The sequence below is a fragment of the Lactuca saligna genome, chromosome 2 (assembly GCF_052625555.1).
Source record: "Lactuca saligna cultivar CGN05327 chromosome 2, ASM5262555v1, whole genome shotgun sequence".
Taxonomy (NCBI): Eukaryota; Viridiplantae; Streptophyta; class Magnoliopsida; order Asterales; family Asteraceae; genus Lactuca; species Lactuca saligna.
In genome coordinates, this window is record NC_136418.1 from 37,796,918 (window position 1) to 37,818,408 (window position 21,491).

Consider the following 21,491-nt stretch of genomic DNA (forward strand, 5'->3'; position numbering starts at 1 on the left):
ATCATGCATTTAGATAGACTAAAATGAGAGAAATAACACTTAAGCTTTATTAATATATTATAAGTTATAATATACTAATAAGATTATTTAATTAGTATTGATCAAGAATTAATCTAGAGTTAATTAAGTGATCAAAAGAAGACTAATTAAATATATGGGTTGATTGTGTAAATTATCCATACTTGTATAGTGAGCTAATGCTCCATGGATTATCAAGTTGGGCTAAAACCCATAGGATGCTACATGGTGTATTTGAACCCATGGATCCAAGGAAATGGAAAACCATTACAATTAGGGTTTACCCTAATTGTGTCACACTATATAAACATATCATTCTTGTCAAAATCGGCCACTAAGTCTATGTGTGGAGGCCAAGCTGATTTCATGAAGTGATGATTTCTCTCGAAGTTATGCCAAGTGCATATGATGTTGTGTGAACCATTTGAGGTGTCACACTTGGGGCACTAGGCTCTTGAGCTCCATGGAATCACGCACCAACAAAGAGGTATGTAATTCTACTAGATTTTATATTACTTGTATTTCATAATATGCTAGTTAGGATAAATACCTTGGAAATTGATATTTGCATGTATAATAGAGAAAACATAGATCCAAGGTATTTAGGGTTGCATGTACACTTAGGAGTGTTAGAATGCTCAAAACCCAACAAGAAATCCGTTGTCGGCAACCTCAAACTGACCTTGAACATCGGAATAGGGACCCCTACCTTCCCCTCCGGCAGGCGAGAAATTATCGCCCCCTTTCGAGGATACTCCATGTCGTGCTCAGGAAGAAAACCAAACCACTCTTGAAGAGTGTTGAACTCGCTTGAAGAAGGAACGGTCCTGGTGTTCAAGTTGGCCATGTTTCGCCGAAGAAGTAGAAACAACAGTGAAAAGGAAAAGAAGTATCAGAAGTGAAAAGAACTAGGAAAAAGAAGTTCGATTCAAATGGGGGAAGTTTTAAATGCAGGCGGGAAGCCCAACCAGTTACAATGATAAAATCTGCATGCGAAAATGCCTCCGTCACATCATCAGTTGTCAGAAGCTATCCCCACCAAACACATGTCCAGATCTAAGCTAGAACAACTCGGCTACCCTAAGTCAATGCTGGGGTGGACTTGCCTAGGGGACTTGTTGACATATCCCATCAGGACTACATCAGGCATAACAAAACAATAAATTTGATAAGCAGGATGGGAAAATGACAGTGTACGCATAACACAATGTCCTCGGCCTTGCCCTTCGCAACCCCGTGTTTGTTCCTTTGCGCCCAAGTGCCATAACCAGCATCAAGACAAAATAGTACCAGTCGTCCCTTAGAGCGACATGTGTAATGCCCTGGATGTTGATCCCCTGGCAAGTCTGCACCAATAACAAACAACCACTCATAAAGCATGATCTCTCAATCAGAAGCCACATGTCCCTGTCGGGCCTAAAAAAGTAGAAGACATGGTCGGGGTTCTGTTCCCCTGACTCGAGGTATAAAAAGGCCTCTTCTCCTCCAATAGAGTGGACTAATACTTGACAATAACCTTTACACACTTTCTTGCCCTCTCATCAAAACCTAGAACTATCTTGATCATCAGAGCATCGTTTTGGGACATCCTCCTGTGTGACGACTGACGATCTTGTTTCCTTTGATGTGATTCTCAGGGCCCCCTTTTGTCATCCCTCACGAAGCAGGTGACAAGTTGGAGACATATCACAACAATATATATGCATGAACATATAGACGTGCACTAATACAAGTGCATATTTGTGTGCAGTTATGCATGCCCATATCTATATACATGAACATATACATGTACTTATAATGAATCATCTATGCCTTAACCATACTTGGTGTATACATTTGTGCACCATTAGAAGTTCCTAAGCATTTAAACATTATAAATTGGAAATTCGAAGAAAAAATGAACCTTTATTTAATATTTATTCTAGTAAATATTTAAAATAGATAAAATATATAAAAATGGACATGAATACATATTGAAAAAAACCTACATAATTTGATAATTACATATAACACCTTCTCCTTGAAATCTTACTTGAAGCCACACCTAGCGTTTTCTTCATTCTTTGTCCCTTTTTATGCTCATTTGTACTTTTCTTCTCTGTATGGAACTCTCATGATTTATTTTTTGGATATCGTGAAAAATGTAACAATCAAATGAAGTTGTGTTTTCTACAATCGCATTGTTTTTTTTTTATACAAAAAAATCTGTAGCAATTAAATGAAGGAAATGGAAGTTTTTTTTGCCATCCCATTGTATGGTGCAACTAATAAACTAAAGGATCGTGTAAGAAACACCAAGTGAATGTCAATCAAATCGAATTGAAAAAGAATGTGATCTAAGAGTTGGGAACTTGAATACCAACATAACCCATACCCATTATGACGAATGCTATAGATTGAAGATATAGATAAATGTAGTAATAGTACTTGCCAAATGCAAGATCATAACAACCAGATACAAAGAGGATAATGCCCACACAAAGCTCTAGCATAAGAATCCTGAAAGGATACAAAATATATATTATTAATTAGGTGTAAAACCCATGTATTACATGGGTTGATTAAAGAAAATAAAATATCAAAATGTAAATAATAAATGTTTTTTTAAATAAAATTTAGAAATATAAAATGAAGAAACATATTAATTGCAATTTATTATAATATTTATCACATTTGATATTATATATATATATATATATATATATATATATATATATATATATATATGATTAGATTCATGTGAGACGGTCTAATTTTGTGAGACCATGAGATATAATCCTAACCATTCATTTGGTAGATAAAACAAAAAACATTTTTAAAATGCAAAATAATTGAAAATTTTTGAAAAAAAATTTCAAATATTATTTTCGGAATTTATATTTTCCAAACAAAAATAAAAAAATACCAAAAAATATAAAAAATTTAAAAAAATACATTTTTTTATATATTTTAGTAGAATAAATATAATATTCTACATATCTGAGAAATCTAGTATAATATTCTAATATTCTAAAAATCACATTACAAAATTTACAGTGTAATATTCTATTAGAATATTCTACGTACATTTCAAAAAAACCGGTAATTTTTATTTATTTATTTGTTTATTTTAGGTAATTAAAGTTTTGAAAATAATTAAAAAAAGAAAATTTTACTTTTTACTTTTATTTTGCATTTTAAAATTAATTTTAGGTTTGGTCTCACGGTCTCACAAAATTAACATGGTCTCAATTGAACATGAACATATATATATATATATATATATATATATGTTCATGTTCATTTCAGACCATGCTAATTTTGTGAGACCGTGAGAGGATCAATTGAAAACCAAATTTCATCTAGAGGATCAAATTTTATCAAGGGATATTGCTAAGTCAATCATTATCCAAGTTAAATCCTATTTTTAGTAACTTAATAATTATAATTAATTTTTAATTCCACGATTTGGGAAACTAATCAATGGTTTGCATTTGGCCGTACATTCACACATTAATGAGAGTTTATACATGAACCTATATATAAGTAGAGATGTCATTATAATTGTCAAGATTCACATTCGAAAATTAGTTTTCCATCTATATGTCCAGTGAGTAGTTATTGGCTTGAAATATATTCTATTAGAATATTTCACGTACTTTTAAAAAAAATGGTAATTTTGTTTGTTTTTTTTTTATTTTTTTTTTTTATTTTTTTAGGTAATTAAAGTTCCGAAAATAATAATTAAAAAAAGAATTTTTAGATTTTTCCTTTTATTTTGCATTTTAAAATTATTTTTAGATTTGATCTTACGGTCTCACAAAATTAGCATGGTCTCAAATGAACCTGAATTATTATATATATATATATATATATATATATATATATATATATATATATATATATATATATATATATATATATGTAATCAGGATCCATTGAAAACCAATTTTCATCAGGTGGATCAAATTTTATCAAGGGATATCGTTAAATTAGTCATTATCCAAATTAAATCCAATTACTTTGTAACTTAATAATTATAATTAATTTTGAATTCCACAATTTAGGAAACTAATCGATGGTTTGGATTTGGCCGTACATTCACACATTAATGAGGGTTTATACATGAACCTATATATAAGTAGAGATGTCATTATAATTGTCAAGAATCATATTCGAAAATTTGTTTTCCATCTATATGTCCAGTGAGTAGTTATTTTCTTGAAGTATATTTTAAAGATAATTCGACATCTTGTTAGTGGGCTCCTATCGGTTTTGAGAGTTATTTGAAGCATGCCATTAGATTTTTTATTATAGGTCTACCAAAGGAGTAAAGGACAATAGCATCAAAGATTTTCTAAGAGTCATTATTTTTAAAAGAGACATGTTCATTTAAAGGAGTCTCTATCTAGAACTTTAGAAGAGGGATTATGAATTTTAAATAGCTTTGCCTATGTATTGTATTAAAACTAAAATTCATTACGTTGCTTACGGTACGAGTCAAATGAAAACCATTAGTTTTTTTGGTTGATGATTTGTGTATTGCTTTTTAGGAATCATGTAATTTGTCATTAAGTAGGATCATTTGGTGGTTTAAAGATGGATTGATATTAATAGATTTGATAAAGAGAAGGATCATTTTATAGTAGTGATTGAATGAAGGAAGGCATAGGGTAGGATGATTGTTAAAGAAGAAAGAATTTAATAGTCCAAGAGATCTTAAATACCTTGTCAAGAAATAAAAAAGAATAAAATAGGTGATTTGGAGAAAAGGGAGTATGTATTGTTGATATATATACATATATATATATATATATGTGTGTGTGTGTGTGTGTGTGTGTGTGTGGTAAAGGTGATGAGAGCATTTAAAGATGAAAAATAAGAGTTTTAAGAGGATTGTCCAATGAAATATAAGTAATGAGATTGGTAATTGTTTAATCGATGATGAAAGGATCATGATATTAGAGAGGTTCAGTTTTGATTAAGAGAGAGTATTAAGATAGAATAGAAAATAGAGTTTAAAATTTTAATTATGAGGGTGGTTCTGTTTAGTTTGCAAGAGAAAAAATAGAGTGACTTTTACAAGTTATAATGAGAGAAGGTTGTGTGATAGGTGTGTATATGAATGATTTTCTAGTGCGGAGAAAAGAGATAGAGTGAGAGGAGTGACACTTTCTACTATATAGAATAGAAGTATGGGTGCTAACTTTTTGTATGAAGGGAGGTGGATTGGTAATTGAGATGGCTTTAAGGATAATATAATTAGGTTTGGTAGGTTTTAATTCCTTTATAGTTTGATTTAATAACTTTCTTCTTTTTCATTTGAATGCAAATATATAAATACCTGATTTCCTAACATCTTGTTCTTGAGTCCAACTTAAGGATAGAAAAGAAGGGAAATGAATAGAACTAGAGAGAAAAGAGAAATTTTCTTGTTCCCGAGATTATTTTTTGGAAGGAACTGGAGAAAAGATAACTGGAGATAAAGGGTGATCTTCTCTCCTAGTCTTCCTCCTAAATTGGAGGGATTTGGACGGAAGTCGGCATAACGGCTTGTTCGTTTATGGATTATGGATAAAGGATTTGGAGGGGAGTAGACATCATTTATAAAAACTAAGATATCTCGATATTGCACTAGTGTGGTGTGTTTGCTATGGAATTAATTGCAAGTTAAGAATTGAAGGGTTGGGTTATTGATGGTATAGGTGGTGGGATTATGGTTAATGGCGGAAACCTTCACCTCTTACCTTCGGAAACCACCGACTATAGAGTGAAATTTGTTGAGTTCAAGGATGAAAACCTCTGCCTCTTAACTCAAAGACTTTCATTGAGTTTAGGTTTAGAAATGTTTGACGGTTCTCCACAAGTTGTGTCTTCAGAACATCGTTCTTAATCCAGACTTCTGCATCAAGGCTCAGGTTTGATCACAAGTTGTGTCTTCAGATCTTAATTTTGATTCTTATTATAGTTTTTTTCAACTCCATTAGAACACATCTCGCCATTAGTTTGTTAATAAAACCCCAAATATTGATTTCAATTTGGCGAAAAGGAACACATTCTTCACCTTGTTATAAAGAATGGGACTGGTGATTGAGGTTAGAATAAGAGGAATGGGTTTTTATGTCAAGGTGGTTACGATAATTTTTATTATCATGGTGTTCTTGCTGAGAATGGATTCATGGTGATGTGGGCAATAGATTCTCACCGAAAACCTACCCATATAGGTTTATTTTTTTATGTCATGGGTGCTTTTTGTTTTGGTCATCTACAAAACTAAGGGTCAATATGAATGCTTAACTTTCAAATTACATCTTCATGGAGTTTTGATCATATTTTTGGGTAAATGACCAAATGCAATGATGGTGGAGAAAAAAAGGTGAACGTGAATTGTGGTATTAAGCAAAATTATTGGTCAAATGGATGTACTCCCATGGTGAAGATGAAGTTGGTTTAGATTGTTTGTAGCTGGTGGTGGAAGTAGGCAGACGGTGGTGGTAGCACTAGGCTAATGGTGGTGGTAGGTTCTTTGTATCGGTGGTAGTGGTCTTAAATGTTAAGAGAGAAAAAAATGGAAAAAGTATATATAAGGGTATTTTTATCATTTCATAAACATTTAACAAAATCTTGTTAGCAAAGTTCGTCACAAGGACAATTGATATGTTAAGTTTTTTCGAAAGGGACTACTAAAATGAATGGTTTGCTCCAAATTGACTATCTATGCAAAAATAAATTGTAATAAGAAGTATATTAGAGAAAAATTAAAAAGAATTAGGACTATTTTTGAAATTTTGTGCTCTAGAAATAATACTATATATATAATGATTCTTTAGTTTAGTCATCTATATAAAATTTACTATTATTAAGAATGTGCACCTTTCACTTAGTTTGAAGCCTAGTCTTCCATGTTGCCTTGTTGGAGTTTTAGCCTTGGAAGCACCCCCATGCTTCTCAGTGACAACCCATTCATTCACTCTTTGAGCCTCTAAAATTCCGATGAATGTAGCCTTGGTTCGATGGAGGGCCATGACATTCTCAAAGACTATCCAAAATACCACTAAATAAAAAGATCTGTAAAGTAAAAATAAAAATGGAAGTAAGAACAACAATAGCATTTTAGAAAGGGTACTAGGAACTATAGAACAAAAACCTTGGAGTTCCAACAGCATTCAGAATGGTGATGACCGTTGGGATATAAATCGTACCCCAAGTCGGAACCTCGACTTCAGGTATCCACACACTTGCAGGAATTACAACACAATAGAGCACGAATGTAACAATATGAGCCACGATCTTTCTTACAAAGAAGAAACTATATATCACATGTAGCTTCTTCCACAATGTAACTTTCTGAATAAAATAGAAAGATATTCACAACAATATCCATTGAGAGAACTAATAAGTCGCGAAACTAATGGAAAACAATATTACCTCATTTATCATGATCTCGTAAATCATTTTCCTGAAGAGGTTTGCTGGACCGCAAGACCATCGATGTTGTTGGTAACGATATGCTTTCAATGAACTTGGCAATTCGTTCTTAACCTATTTATCAAATATAAATATGTATTTAATACAAAGCATGGTTGTATTATGTCGTAAGTCATAAGATTTTAATCTTTCTTTACCTTTATTGAACCAAGGTACAAGAACTTCCAACCTTTAAGACTAGCTCTAACTGCTAGATCCATATCCTCCACTGTGGTACGGTCTTTCCATCCTCCAGCCTCGTTAAGTGCTGCCATTCGCCAAACTCCAGCAGTCCCTATGAAAACGTAGGAGATTAAACTTGGTTTTAAAAACATATATATATATATATATATATATATATATATATATATATATATATATATATATATATATATATTGCTTTGAAATCCTACAACACCTTTTTAATTACCATTGAAGCCAAAAAATGCATGTGTAGAAGAACCAACTTCTTGCTCCACTTTGAAGTGGTAGTTAAGTGACATCTCTTGCATTCTTGTCATTAAGCACTCATCAGAGTTCACTAAAACATTATAGCATCATAAATTGTATTAGCTTTTATGTGTTGATATCACTTTCTTGGAACTCTATAATATTAATACATAATTATAAAATGTTGGAATATGTTGACCAGAGGATTTCAAATAAGATAACCAAAAGTTGAAACACACTAATAGATAAAGGTAAGAAGCAAAACATGAGTTTAAAATATTCACATTTATTATAATAGAATAATAGTATTTTAAATTCTAATCGTTATTTATTTCAATACGAATGAAAAGATAATTTGATTCTAGCAAATACAAAGATAATGAATGGAATTCAATTTATCTTCCTTATCATATAAATGATAAAATTATTGAAATAGAGATTTTGGTGGATTTTATTGGAATCCAAATTTCTTGATTTCTCAATTTCTCCATATCCCTTCGGATCCCTTCGACATACACAAACGTATTAAGGATAAGAGATAAATATCTCCTTTAACTTACTAGAGTTAAAAGAGTAACAAAGGTTGCGTCTCTCGTAAAAAATTGTTCATCTTTCGTAACATATAGTATTAAACTAATTGTAAGATCCATATATTAAATAAGTAAATTTAAAAAAAAAAATTATAAATGTCAAATATTTACGAACTCTAAATTATTAAGAAAATAATAAAAATAATAAAAATAATAAATTATGATAATAGAAATGTTTTTTATTTTTTAAATTTAAATAAATAATTTAAATTAATAAAAGAAACTAATGGGTTTTAATTTTGAGATTTTTAAAATTAAAAGATATGTTTATTAATGAAATCGGTATCTATTTATTACTACATTTATTACAATTATTACATTAAAATATTATATGAAATTTAATAAAATACAAACTCGTAAATGACATGTGAAAAAAAATTAATTTAAAATAAACATAAAATGATATTTGACAAAATTGAATAATAGTGTAACAAATATATATATATATATATATATATATATATATATATATATATATATATATATATATATATATATATATATATATATATATATATATATATATATATATATATATATATATATGAAAATCCTCTTTAGGTTTGTAAATTGCACTTCATCCTGCTGGGCTTTTTTGTTTTAATATATCTTGTTGTTAAAAAATTTATTTATTTATTGAAATATAATTATGTATTAGACCATAAAAAACATTTTTTCTGTAAAGTGTACTCTTCTTAATAAAATTGAAAATAAGTTTTGACAAAGTTGTTACTTGTTTATGAAACTAAAGAAAAATTTAAAATTATCAGACATATTGATAAAAATTTGAACAAACATAATCAATATAGTTCTTTTATAAAATAAGATTTATGGTAAATATTTTTGAGAACTATATACATTTGATATTGGCCTACTCATTTTAATGACACTGGTTATAATATGAACAAATAGTTTAAAAGTATTACTAGACTTTTATCATGTATCGACAATAAATTATACAATATAAATATAAAATATAAAATATAAAATAAAAATATACTATTGTTCTGCAGTACTTAGCAAGTAGAGGTGCACATAAGTCAAGATTTGAAAACGATCTTAATGGAATCAAAATCAGATCAGTTTTTTTTCTTATTTATTTATTAATATACGAAATGGTTTGGTTATGGAAGAAAAAACTATATCCTTAGCAACCGGTTTTCCGGATTATTTGATTATTATTTTCTTCCCTTTCCCTTTCAATTCATACCAAAAACCAAGTGTAGAGGGGAATTATGGACAAAAACTTGCCACATTGGATCACCAACACCAGACATAAAACATTTAATTTCGAACCACAATTTTTTTGTATTTGATCATCGTATTTTTTTCATTAAAAAAAAAATCAAGTCTTTTTTTTTTTTTTTTTTTTTTTTTTTTTTTTTGTTAATCACGTGAAATATGAAAACATGTTGGAACTATTTATATAGATGAACTTGACATCCCATGGAAAAATTAATTAAAATCGGTACTAAACGTGCAAGGACCTACCCACATCATCAATTTTAATATTCTACTATTAAAAGATTAAAACAAGTCTTAGAGATCTAAATAAAACATAATTTTAAAAATATATATAAGCTTTCATTTACGTATAATTTTTTTTATTAATAGTAATACAAACTTAGATAATGAGATCGACTTTCATTAGATACTATTATGGCTGGAATTCTATTTCCAGATAATTTAAAAAGTATTAGAAAATGTTAGTTATAATTTTCTTTTATATAAAAGACATATTTAGACATTAAAACAATAATACATTATGTGAGAACTTGGATGAGAACTTTAGAAAATTCTTAGATGCAAAATACTATAAGGTCTAACGGTATATCATATAGATCTACCATTCCATGTGATGAATGGAAGTGGCAGGTATAATAATTCAGTGAACACTACACCTTTTGTGATGTGCGATTGTTCACGAGTGAACTAATCTCCCTACATCACTTTTTTCCTATTTTTTCTTCTTTTTTTCTTTTATAAATTATTATTAAAACATATTTTTTTTTAAAGTTATAAAAAAATATATCAAAATTCATGGTTTTAAAATTTTTAAAATTAAAGTATATTATTGATATATTATTTATACATATTTGAACATTAAAAATAATATATTTCTTCTATTTTATCCTCTTACCTATTTAATGATTCACATGTATAATATATATATATATATATTTTTTTCATCTTATCCTTTGATTTTGACTCAATCTAATAACTAGGAGGATAAGTAAAAATATTTAGTAGGAAGAAATTAAATATTTATTTTAAATGACAGGAGTAGGAGATCCAAAGGTGAGCATTTCATAGGATGAGATCATTGTAAAAAGAAAATAAGTGGGTGATAAATTGGAAAAATAACAAAATAAAAAATAATAACAAAATAAAATACAAATAAAGGTGAAAGGAGATTATAGAACCCGTTAGTTTAAATACAAGATATAGATCCTTAAATATTTTATAATTTTTATTTGGTACTTTAGTGTTGGCTAATAAAACATCCTATTTTACCATTTAAACAACCCTAATTAATGTTTGAACTATTTTTATTGATTGAAATTGCATTGTTTTCCGAAAAAGATGATTACAAAAAGTTGATTATAGGTTGACTTTTTATAAAAATGATTATAGGGTGTCTAAGGATGTCTTGTTAGCATCACCCATTTTTAAATTAAGTGTATCGTATCGGTAGTGTAGTTGTTAGCTTGTAATACTACTATTAAGTAATTAAGACATCTAGAAAACAACACGTGAAGCATCAAATCATGTCGCAACTAATTATAAATATTTACTAAATGATTATACGAGGACCAATGGAAAAATAAATTCAATTAGTATTAAGAAATTCATACTTTTAAAAAGTTAATAAACTTTTAGAAAGTCATATAATTAAAAAGCCAATGCTCTTAAAGAATCAATAAAATATTGTTTTATGTATAGTTTTTCGAAATTAATAAACCTTGGTTATAACATATATATATATATATATATATATATATATATATATATATATATATATATATATATATATATATATATATATATATATATATATATATATATATATATATATATATATATATATATATATGGTTAGGTTCATTTGAGACCACCTATATTTTGTGAGACCGTGAGACGCATTTTTTTATTTTTTTTATTTTATTTTTTTAGTTGATTTATGTTTCGAAAATAATATTTAAAAAAAGAATTTTTTTGATTTTTCCATTTATTTTGCATTTTAAAATTATTTTTAGAATATGTACAGTGTAATATTCTATTTTGAATATTTCACGTATTTTTCAAAAAAAATAGAATTTTTTTTTATTTTTTATTTTTTTTAGTTACTTCAAGTTCCGAAAATAATATTTAAAAAAAGAATTTTTAGATTTTTTCGTTTATTTTGTATTTTAAAATTATTTTTTAGAATATGTCAGTGTAATATTCTATTTAGAATATTTCACGTATTTTTCAAAAAAAAACGGAATTTTTTTTATTTTTTTTATAATTTTTTATATTTTTTTAGTTAATTCAATTCCGAAAATAATATTTAAAAAAAGAATTTTTGGATTTTTCCATTTATTTTTCATTTTAAAATTATTTTTAGATTTGGTCTCACGGTCTCACAAAATTATAATGGTCTCAAATGAACCTAAACCTATATATATATATATATATATATAAAATTAAAAGTATTTATATTCGTATTCTATTTACCTCTCCCCGCTTGCATATGGGGAACTCGGACGGGAGGTTTGTAGAAACAGGGCCAAAATTTATCTAAAATATAAAATATAGATGTTATAATTTGGTAAAATCTTTTGTTTTTTTAAAGAATTATTAATATTCTTTGAATTTTCTAGTTTTTAAATTTTGTATCATTTATCAATGTTATTGATTAGTCAATTTCATCTAATATTTGAACATTTATAAAATAAGATCAATTTAAAAGTTATAAAATTAATTAAAAATAAGATACTAATATGACAGTCAACTTATATGTGCACCGTTGAATGCATTGGAACCTATGTACTACATAAACTAAGGTTTATTTTCCCTTCTAGTGGCAAAATAATAAATTACTTATATATTCTGAAAAAAAAAATACTAAGAAATATATGATAATAAGTTATTCATTAATGAATACGTCTATTCACATATTTATTCAGTGATGGACAGTGTCTCTCTTTATATTTTTATTTGTTTAAAAATAATAACAAATATACAAATTTATCAATTATTTTATGATTAAAAATTTGTTAAAAAATATTTCTTAAAAAACATATTAGCTCTATTATTTATTCATAGTTTCTATTGTATTCTTTAAGGGGTTTTTTTTTTTTTTTTTTTTTTTTGCAAAAAAAATATTATAAAAAAATTAAAAAAAAAACTTTGTAGTTTATAAATAGATATCTATATCTTAATATAGATATTAATAGTTGAAATTGTGTCTCATATTATTTTTCTATTAGGAGTGTTAATTGTTTTAATTTTCACTATTCTCACAAAAAATATTATTATCCCAAAAGTGTATTTTATTATCTAAATAATAATATACTTTTTTTTAACAACAAATACAATATATTCTTAAACCATTCCTAAATCCACATATGTTTCAAACGAGACTTGAACATTCAACCTCAAGTAGGAAGGTAACACCTGGTATTGCTAAGCCATTTGGTGTAAAAAGTATATTGATATAAAAGATATAAATTATATTCTTATGTTTTCACGAGAACTATTGATTATAATTTAAATCATTTATGGTATGTCTCTTTCTCTATCATCCATGAACCCGAACTTGATGAACATGAGAGCACAAGATTCAATCCACCTACATGCTCTCCTTATCCATGAACCCGTACCAAGCCATCTTGGCAAGCTCTACTTGTTCAATTATGAATTTTGACTTCTTATAGAAACAACTACCTATCTAAATAAAATATGATCAATTATCTACCTAAGAAGATAGAGAGTCCCCAATACAATAAATTATCATAAGTAGGGTTGAACTATGTAACAGTGCAAAGACATAATGATATAGAGTCAGGATACCCCAACCCTTCGAATAGGACATGGAAGTCTCCTTTCATTTGACTATTTGTAGGGAAATGTCCACTCACCAATTTCCATAATATCCTTACTTTATCCCATCATGGGAGTTTATAAGAGATCCAAAGACTCGCTAGAAAAATGTTACTATAATATACATTTCAATTTAACTATACTCTAATAGTCACTAGACTAACTATAATTGTTCATCTGAATGTTGTTATTGAAATCATTACTCTAACTAAAATTAGTACTCTTCATTCTCTAGTGCTCTAGGGATTGTGATCCCTAAAACATTGCCTTGTAGTTAGGTAGGGCAATCAATCTAGAAATATTGGAATGAATGGGATCCCTATTAATATCAAGACGAAGAATATAGAATGAAATATATTACTTTTCTCTTATCCAATTGATGTATAATATGAGAAAATGAAATGTAACAAGATTGATAGTAGAGGAGTGGATGTTCCTAAAAGTGATAATTCACTTGCCCGTTATCCATATAGAGTCGAGATATCCCAACCCTCCGAATAGGACATGAGAGTCTCCATTCATTTGACTATCTTTAGGGGAATCTCCATTCACCAATTTCCATAATATCCTTCCATTACCCCATCATGGAGTTTATAAAAGACCCAAAGGCTCGCTCGAAAAGATTTTATAATATGCATTTTTATTTAACTATACTCTAATAGTCACTAGACTAACTATAGTAGTTCGTCTGAATGCTTTTACTGAAATCATTACTCTAAATGAAATCATTACTCTTCATTTTCTAGTTCTCTATAAATTGTGCTCCCTAAAACATTGCTATGTAGTTAGGTAGGGAAATCAATCCAAAAATATAGGAATGAATAAGGATCCTTATTACTATCAAGATAAAGAAAATATAATGAAATATAAAACTTTTTCTTACTCAATTGATGTATAAGACGAGATAACGAAATATAGTAAGATTGATGGCAGATGGTTGCATGCGCCTAAAAGTGATAATTCACTTCCCCTGGTCCATACGGACCTTATGGCATACAACTGAAATGAGTCCCACAAGATAGTCGCCCCTTTTCTCTCTTTTTACAACCTCATAGATGGAGGAAAGAAGGTAAGTTATAGAACGAGACAATGAAGGGTCACCGAATAGATAGCATGCAAGAGCTTCTCAACGCTTATTATTGGGTTCGTAGAGTCGTGCTTCTCGTTTAACTACAACGCCCACACCAAACTACCACAGGTGATAACACAATCTTCGTACAACAAATCCACTTTCAATAGTTGACTTATTTGCTCGACCAATCGTCATAATTTGTATGAGACATAGTAAGGACAATAGCATTGCATTATGGAATGCTCTATACACAAAACTTATAGATTTACAATCAAATTAGAAAAACACATCTTAAATTAGAAAAACTCTCATTATGATTTTTTTAGGTATTCTTTGTGTGGAATTGTAAATAATTCAATATTTTTGTTCGATACGTTTAATAATTTTATTTTATAGTTAATTTATAATTTACTAATGTTATGAAATTAAATCATATACCATATTGTTGCAAAACCTTTTTTAAAAATGTACATCTATATAACGCCGATAAAAGATTTTGTTAGTTGCGTAAATTGATAAAATAATAGTAAAAGTTTGAAACATTGATGCATAAATTGTTAAAGTACTATAAACTTATTGAGTAAATAAATCATCAATCCTTTATTCTACAAACTTTTATATATAATCCGTAACTTTTTATGGACTAGTTTAAGCCTTCAAGGTATCCATCATCTACCACTAATACGTACATAGATTTTTATCAGTTAATATAGTATAACATTGAATACTAAGTGTTGATCAAAGAAAACACATAAAACAAAAAAAGATCAAGTTTCACAGGAATATTTACCGAATTTCCAACGAGCTTGAACAAGACCAAGCTCAGAGTTATGATGAAGAAACGGAATAGTTTTCCAAAGAAAGTCAGGTTCAGGTTGAAAATCGGCATCAAAAATAGCTACATAATCGCATTCATTGGCATACTGATGCTTTAGACCTTCTTTAAGTGCCCCAGCTTTGTATCCTTTTCGATTGTCCCTCACTTGATAGTGTATATTTGTACCTTTACTTGCCCATTTTTCACATTCCACTTTCACCATATCCTATTCCACCATTTGAATAATCAAATTGAAGAAATCTCGTTATCCTAATGTAATTCTTAATTATATGTAAATGGTTGCTTTTAATTTTCATAAAAAGAATATATAAAAACCAGTTAAATAATTCTCTATGCAATGACGTTTACCTATCTTTATTCCACCTCATGCAAGTTTTTTAGACTAAAACATTCAACCACCTTTTAGTTTAGAAACAAAATATACAACCACTTATGAACTTTTTTTTATTATTTTGAAGAAAAGAGGTTCATGTTAAAAAAAAAAAAAAAATGAAAGAATCTTGTGAGTTGTGCCCATTTATGTGAAAACTCATATTTCCAAACTCATAAATAATAATAAACAAAGGTTATAGGTTACAACATAACTTTTCTTTATTGAAGGCATTACATGCTATTAATGCCAACTTGTGTCAAAAATCAAGATAAAACATTTTACTTTTATTTTTGGTATATATATAACGGGTGATTGTAGAGCGGATAAGATGGTCCTTGAAACAGAATGGAAAATAAAATATTTTTTTTTTATATTTATCTTTACCGACACAATTACACTTCATATGCAGGTGCTTAGGTGTAATTTCCATGGCATAATAGAAAAAAAAAAAAAAGTAAATTTACTAATTCTATATAATTCTTAAAAAAACATGCAAAATTAAACAACATAGTCAGCTTATAAATTTACTAAATCTTACATAAAAAAACAATGAAAATGAAAATATTTAATCTGTAAAATGAAAAAAATATCGTTTTTTTATTGATTTTATATTATCTACACCACGCTATAAATTAACAAAATGTTTAATTTACATGTTTTAGAAAATGCGATTGTATTGAATTAACTACCTTAATGACAGGATCTGTTGAATCATCAAGAACTTGAATTACAATACGATCAGAAGGCCATGAAAGCCCACATGCAGCTCCAATCGAAAGCTGATAAACCTGTGTACATAATAATAATAAAATACATTAAAAACATAACCAAACACAAAATCCAAAAACAAAATATATAAATAAATAAATAAGTAAAACAGAGCAATCGTGAAAACAAACCTCTCGTTCATTGAACATTGGAACTTGAATAAGAACAAGAGGATAAACAGAGCTCCCCAATTCAACATCATCTTTAAATTCTTCCCATTTGTAACGTTTTTCTGTCTTTCTCCCAAACAAACAATTGAAACCAACCACCACAGACATATAAACCTTCTCCACGAACAACATTACCGACATTGCAAGAGAAACATACATCAATATTCTCAGCAATGGCGCCAAAACAGGGACTCTGAATTGGACCCAGATCTCGACAATTTTCCCAATGATGTCATCTCCACCACTCGTAAACGATTCTATTATAACTCCGATTGCAGAAAGCTTCCCCATTTTCACTGGTTTTCTTGTTTGTAAAGGAGGAAAAACAAGAATCTGTGAACAGTGAAAACAGAGGATGATGATGCTCTGTTGTTTTTACTGTTTCTAGGCTTGATTTCAACTGTAAAAGGACAAAAATGTGGACTTTACAGAAAACCCATTTAATTTAGAACTGAAAGGACAGTTCGATTCATGGGATTATAAAGATTTGTTAAGCAAAGATTATGTGGAAAGTTTTGAGCTTCTGTAATGACTAATGAGAACAAAACAGCTCCCCACTCCCAACAATGGAAAAGTGAGTTGGAATGGTGAGAATAGGCATGGGACATGTGTTTATAAAGATAGAATGTTTTGGTTTTTAGGAAAATACAAATTGTGCTCTTATATATATATATATATATATATATATATATATATATATATATATATATATATATATATATATATATATATATATATCCGGTAAGAAAATTTTTTTGGTAGGAAGGTAAGAAGTTTTTTTTCTACATATTTTTTTGACGAACAAAAAAAATAAATCACTAGATGATTCACAAGAAAAAATTCTCAAAAAAACATCTTTATGATTCATTTTTAAGTAAATTAAGAAAAAATTAACTTTTATGACGATTTTAGTGAATAACAACAAAATCATTATATAAATAAATTATCGAAATGTTTTTTTGAGAATTTTTTCTTGTGAATCATCTTACAAATGAATCATATAATGATTCATTTTGTTTGTTCGCGAAAAAAATATGTAGAAAAAAAACTTGTTACCTTCCTACCAAAAATTTCCTTCTTACTTAATCTTGACTATATATATATATATATATATATATATATATATATATATATATATATATATATATATATATATATATATATATATATATATATATATATATATATATATAATGACATGGACCTACGATTTCAAATCACTTAATGAATTGGGTTTTTAGTTGATGAAAAGTTCATCTCTTGTATCATTCGGACTTTATAAAAGTTGTATTATATGATAGTGATAGATCGTAAATTTGCATTAACATATGGATAGAACTTAATGGTAGAAAAAAGAAAGTAGAAAAACATGCGTTTTAACTATTTGATGCACATGAGGATTATTTGTTTCCTGAACTAATTATATCCGGTGAAGATCCTGACATGTTCACAAATAAAGGATGGGAGGTTCATCCCGTTCATTTATCATTAAGACTATTGAATTTGTGTTGTTGGGGGAGTAATATAATTAGGGTGATGGTGCGTAATCGTATTTTTTTTATGGATATGTATAAGTTTATATTTTGAACTGATATTTTCACCTTATGTTTGGATGGGTTACACAAAATTCAATTTAGGATAATCAAAAAGGATAATGTCCTAAAAAACCTTAAGTATTGTTAAAAATATCGGTTTTACCATTTGATAGATTTTTGGTTTGTTTATGCCACAAACTTGCTATTATTTTGTCGGTTTTGACATTTTTATTTGTAACAGTAAGTTTCCAGGTTACTATGAAATATTATTTACGAAAAATTTCAAAAGCTTACAAATATTTTGAAAAAAAACATTTAAGATTATAAATCTTAATATTTGTAATATGTTGTTAAGGATTTACGAATTCGTATTGATGAACATAGAGTGACATCGTTTTTTATAAAGATTGAATGGAATAAAATCACTCATAGTAAAGTATTGACACTTATTGTTCTTTATGTCTGATTTGTAATAACTCTACAGAAGATATTCGACATGTGTTCATCAAGTGTGAAGCGACATTCCAAATTCGTTTCAAGATAGGTCATTTGTGTGATATAGACTTATCAAATTGTATTATTATGTCTGATTTATGTGGTCTTTTAGATTCGTTGTAGATCTTCATGACTCATCAATCAGTTTTTGAGGTGATAATAATCACTATGTAGTGGCATTATTTTTATACAATTATTTTTTTAAAAAGAAAGAAAAATATTTTATATGGTTAAAAAGTTTGTGTTTCAAAAATAATAATATATCGTATTTATTTATAAAAATAAATATAGTTCCATAACTTATTATTTGTAAAACACAAACATAAATCTTTTAAACATATAAAATATAAATGTATTTTTCTAATTTATTATACAAATATATTTATTTGTATTAAAAAAATATAATACATTATTATTTTCAAATACAAACATTTTAAACATAAAATATTTTTATTTTCTTTTTAAAAATATGAATGAAATGTAATTAATGTCATATTATCCATATCTTTAACTAATAGCGTAATTAATTATTAGCTAAAATATGTTTTTATTTTTGTTAAGAAAAATTGAAGTATTAATTAAGCAATATATTCAAAATTTGATAAAAGAATAATTTTTTAAAATTTAAATATCAAAAATTTATATGGAACCAATAAAAAATTGTCATACTTAAAGGTAAAAATATGTTTTGGTTTTTGGATTCAAAATATAAGTACGGTAAAATTTATATTGGTTTGATATAAACTTTTGCTATATAAATTTAAAAACATATATATATATATATATATATATATATATATATATATATATATATATATATATATATATATATAGTTTTATCAGATTTTGAATATTTGCTATATAAATTTAAAAACATATATATATATATATATATATATATATATATATATATATATATATATATATAGTTTTATCAGATTTTGAATATATATTTATATTTTATATGTTTATAATTTTAAGGGTTTTTTCACAAGTAATATTTTAATGGTAACCTGGAAACATTCAATTACAAGTAATAAGGGCAAAACCAAGAAAAAAAAATAGCAAGTTTGTGATATAAACGAATCAAAAATCTGTTGGATGGTAAAACCGATATTTTCATCCAAACTTAAGGTTTTTTATGACATTATCCCTAATCCAAAAGGATAGGTGGGTTACAAAAAAAATCCAATTAAAGATAATTTAAAAAGGCACTTGTGTATCTAGGCATAAAAACACAAAGCTAAATCATCAGTGAATTTTGAGTTCGTTCAAAAAGAAGAGCTATGAAGGGTTTCTTATACGAATCAAAAGAGGAACCATATATATATATATATATATATATATATATATATATATATATATATATATATATATATATATATATATATATATATATATATAAGTTATTATATTTTAAATTAGTTAGGAGAATCTCGAAATTAATGTCATAATGGTTTCCAAAAATAATGAAATTAGTCAATCTTACCATAATCACCGACTAGAATTTGGTGGTCACTAAGACCACCGCCAAGGGCTTTGCCCCTTGTACCCCACTAAGGGCGTTGCCCTACGATTCTACAAGGGGACGCGACCCACTTAACCATTGGATTAATGTGACTAAGCTAATAACTAAATTGATATATACTTGTAATTAAAAGAAAAATTATTTTTGGGTTGCCCTTATAACCAGAAATAGTTAGAAATGATATTAGGAGGTAGAGAAATATGATTTGTCGATATATAGTATATTATTAATATATTAATTGAAAATAAATAGATGATATGTTAATTTATTATGTAATTAATAAATTAATATGAGATTAATAATAAAACAATTTTTTGTTAATTTATATGATTAATAAATTAATATGAAATCAATAAGAATTAATTAATTATTAATCGAAATTAATCAAGAATTAATTTGAGATTAACTGAAATTAACTAAAGGTAGAAATAATGAATTGTATTTATTCAATAGTTAAATAATAGATACAATTCTGGAAATGTCAATGGAATCGATAGTTTTATTGAGCTCTTTAAAGTTTCCAAAAGCCTCCTGGTGGTAAATAAGGAAATGATTTGAACTAAGATGAAATCTATTATTTAATCAATTCAAATATGAATTTGTCTGTAAGTTACCCAAACTATAAATAGAACCCTTTAACTTCTTATTTTGATGCACAACCTTTCTAAGAGGCGTATGAACACAAATTCTTTCTCCATCCTTGTTCTCCTATTCATTCCAGAGTTGGTAAGATTTTAGGAGTGAGCTATTGGAGGTATCAGACTTTTGTTGCTTACTTTCTAAAGTTCAAGGAAGGATTCAAGGAATTGCTTAAAATAACAATTGAAAAAGTATGTAACCTTAAACTTGTGATTTTTGAATATAACCTAGGGTTCTAAAAGTTTCATAGTATGCTGTTATGAGTTGTAAAGACATAGATCCCGAGGTTGCATGTAGGGTTCTAAACATACGATAATTGACATTTCATGAAAAGAAGTTTCCAAAATACTCTTGAAGATTCTTCAACTTAACGGTTACCTGAGAATAAAAGTTATTTTGAAAATGGTCAACATTCATAATGTTGGTAAATTCATAAGAATGTTTGACTGAAAGATTTTGTATTGTTTGTATAACCCAAAAAATC

General features: G+C 27.4%; 1 protein-coding gene across 2 annotated transcripts; it reads right to left on the bottom strand.

Annotated features, from left to right (window-relative positions):
* Positions 1–940: 940 nt before the first annotated feature.
* Positions 941–17,425, bottom strand: LOC145030871 (glucomannan 4-beta-mannosyltransferase 9-like). Of its 2 annotated transcripts, none has more exons than XM_078979312.1 (9): positions 16,772–17,425; positions 16,562–16,660; positions 15,452–15,704; positions 7,895–8,005; positions 7,623–7,759; positions 7,426–7,539; positions 7,145–7,344; positions 6,871–7,065; positions 941–2,116 (listed from the first exon to the last, which is right to left on the bottom strand). In XM_078979312.1, exons 1-9 carry the CDS (start codon positions 17,099–17,101, stop codon positions 2,098–2,100), a joined length of 1,458 nt encoding a protein of 485 aa, XP_078835438.1. In that variant the 5' UTR covers positions 17,102–17,425; the 3' UTR covers positions 941–2,097. The 2 variants fall into 2 exon arrangements, with proteins under 2 accessions (XP_078835438.1, XP_078835437.1); XM_078979311.1 differs by lacking the exon at positions 941–2,116 and adding an exon at positions 2,199–2,517 and having other exon boundaries at positions 16,772–17,424.
* Positions 17,426–21,491: the final 4,066 nt, after the last annotated feature.

What these genes read in the sequence shown, in the direction of transcription:
- LOC145030871 (XM_078979311.1), bottom strand. Translation starts at nt 17,101, where the DNA reads ATGGGGAAGCTTTCTGCAATCGGAGTTATAATAGAATCGTTTACGAGT. An exon ending in CAACAGATCCTGTCATTAAG is followed by an intron (nt 15,705 to 16,561) that starts GTAGTTAATTCA and finishes ATGGTGGAATAG; the next exon opens with GATATGGTGAAAGTGGAATG. An exon ending in ACGAGATCATGATAAATGAG is followed by an intron (nt 7,345 to 7,425) that starts GTAATATTGTTT and finishes TATTTTATTCAG; the next exon opens with AAAGTTACATTGTGGAAGAA.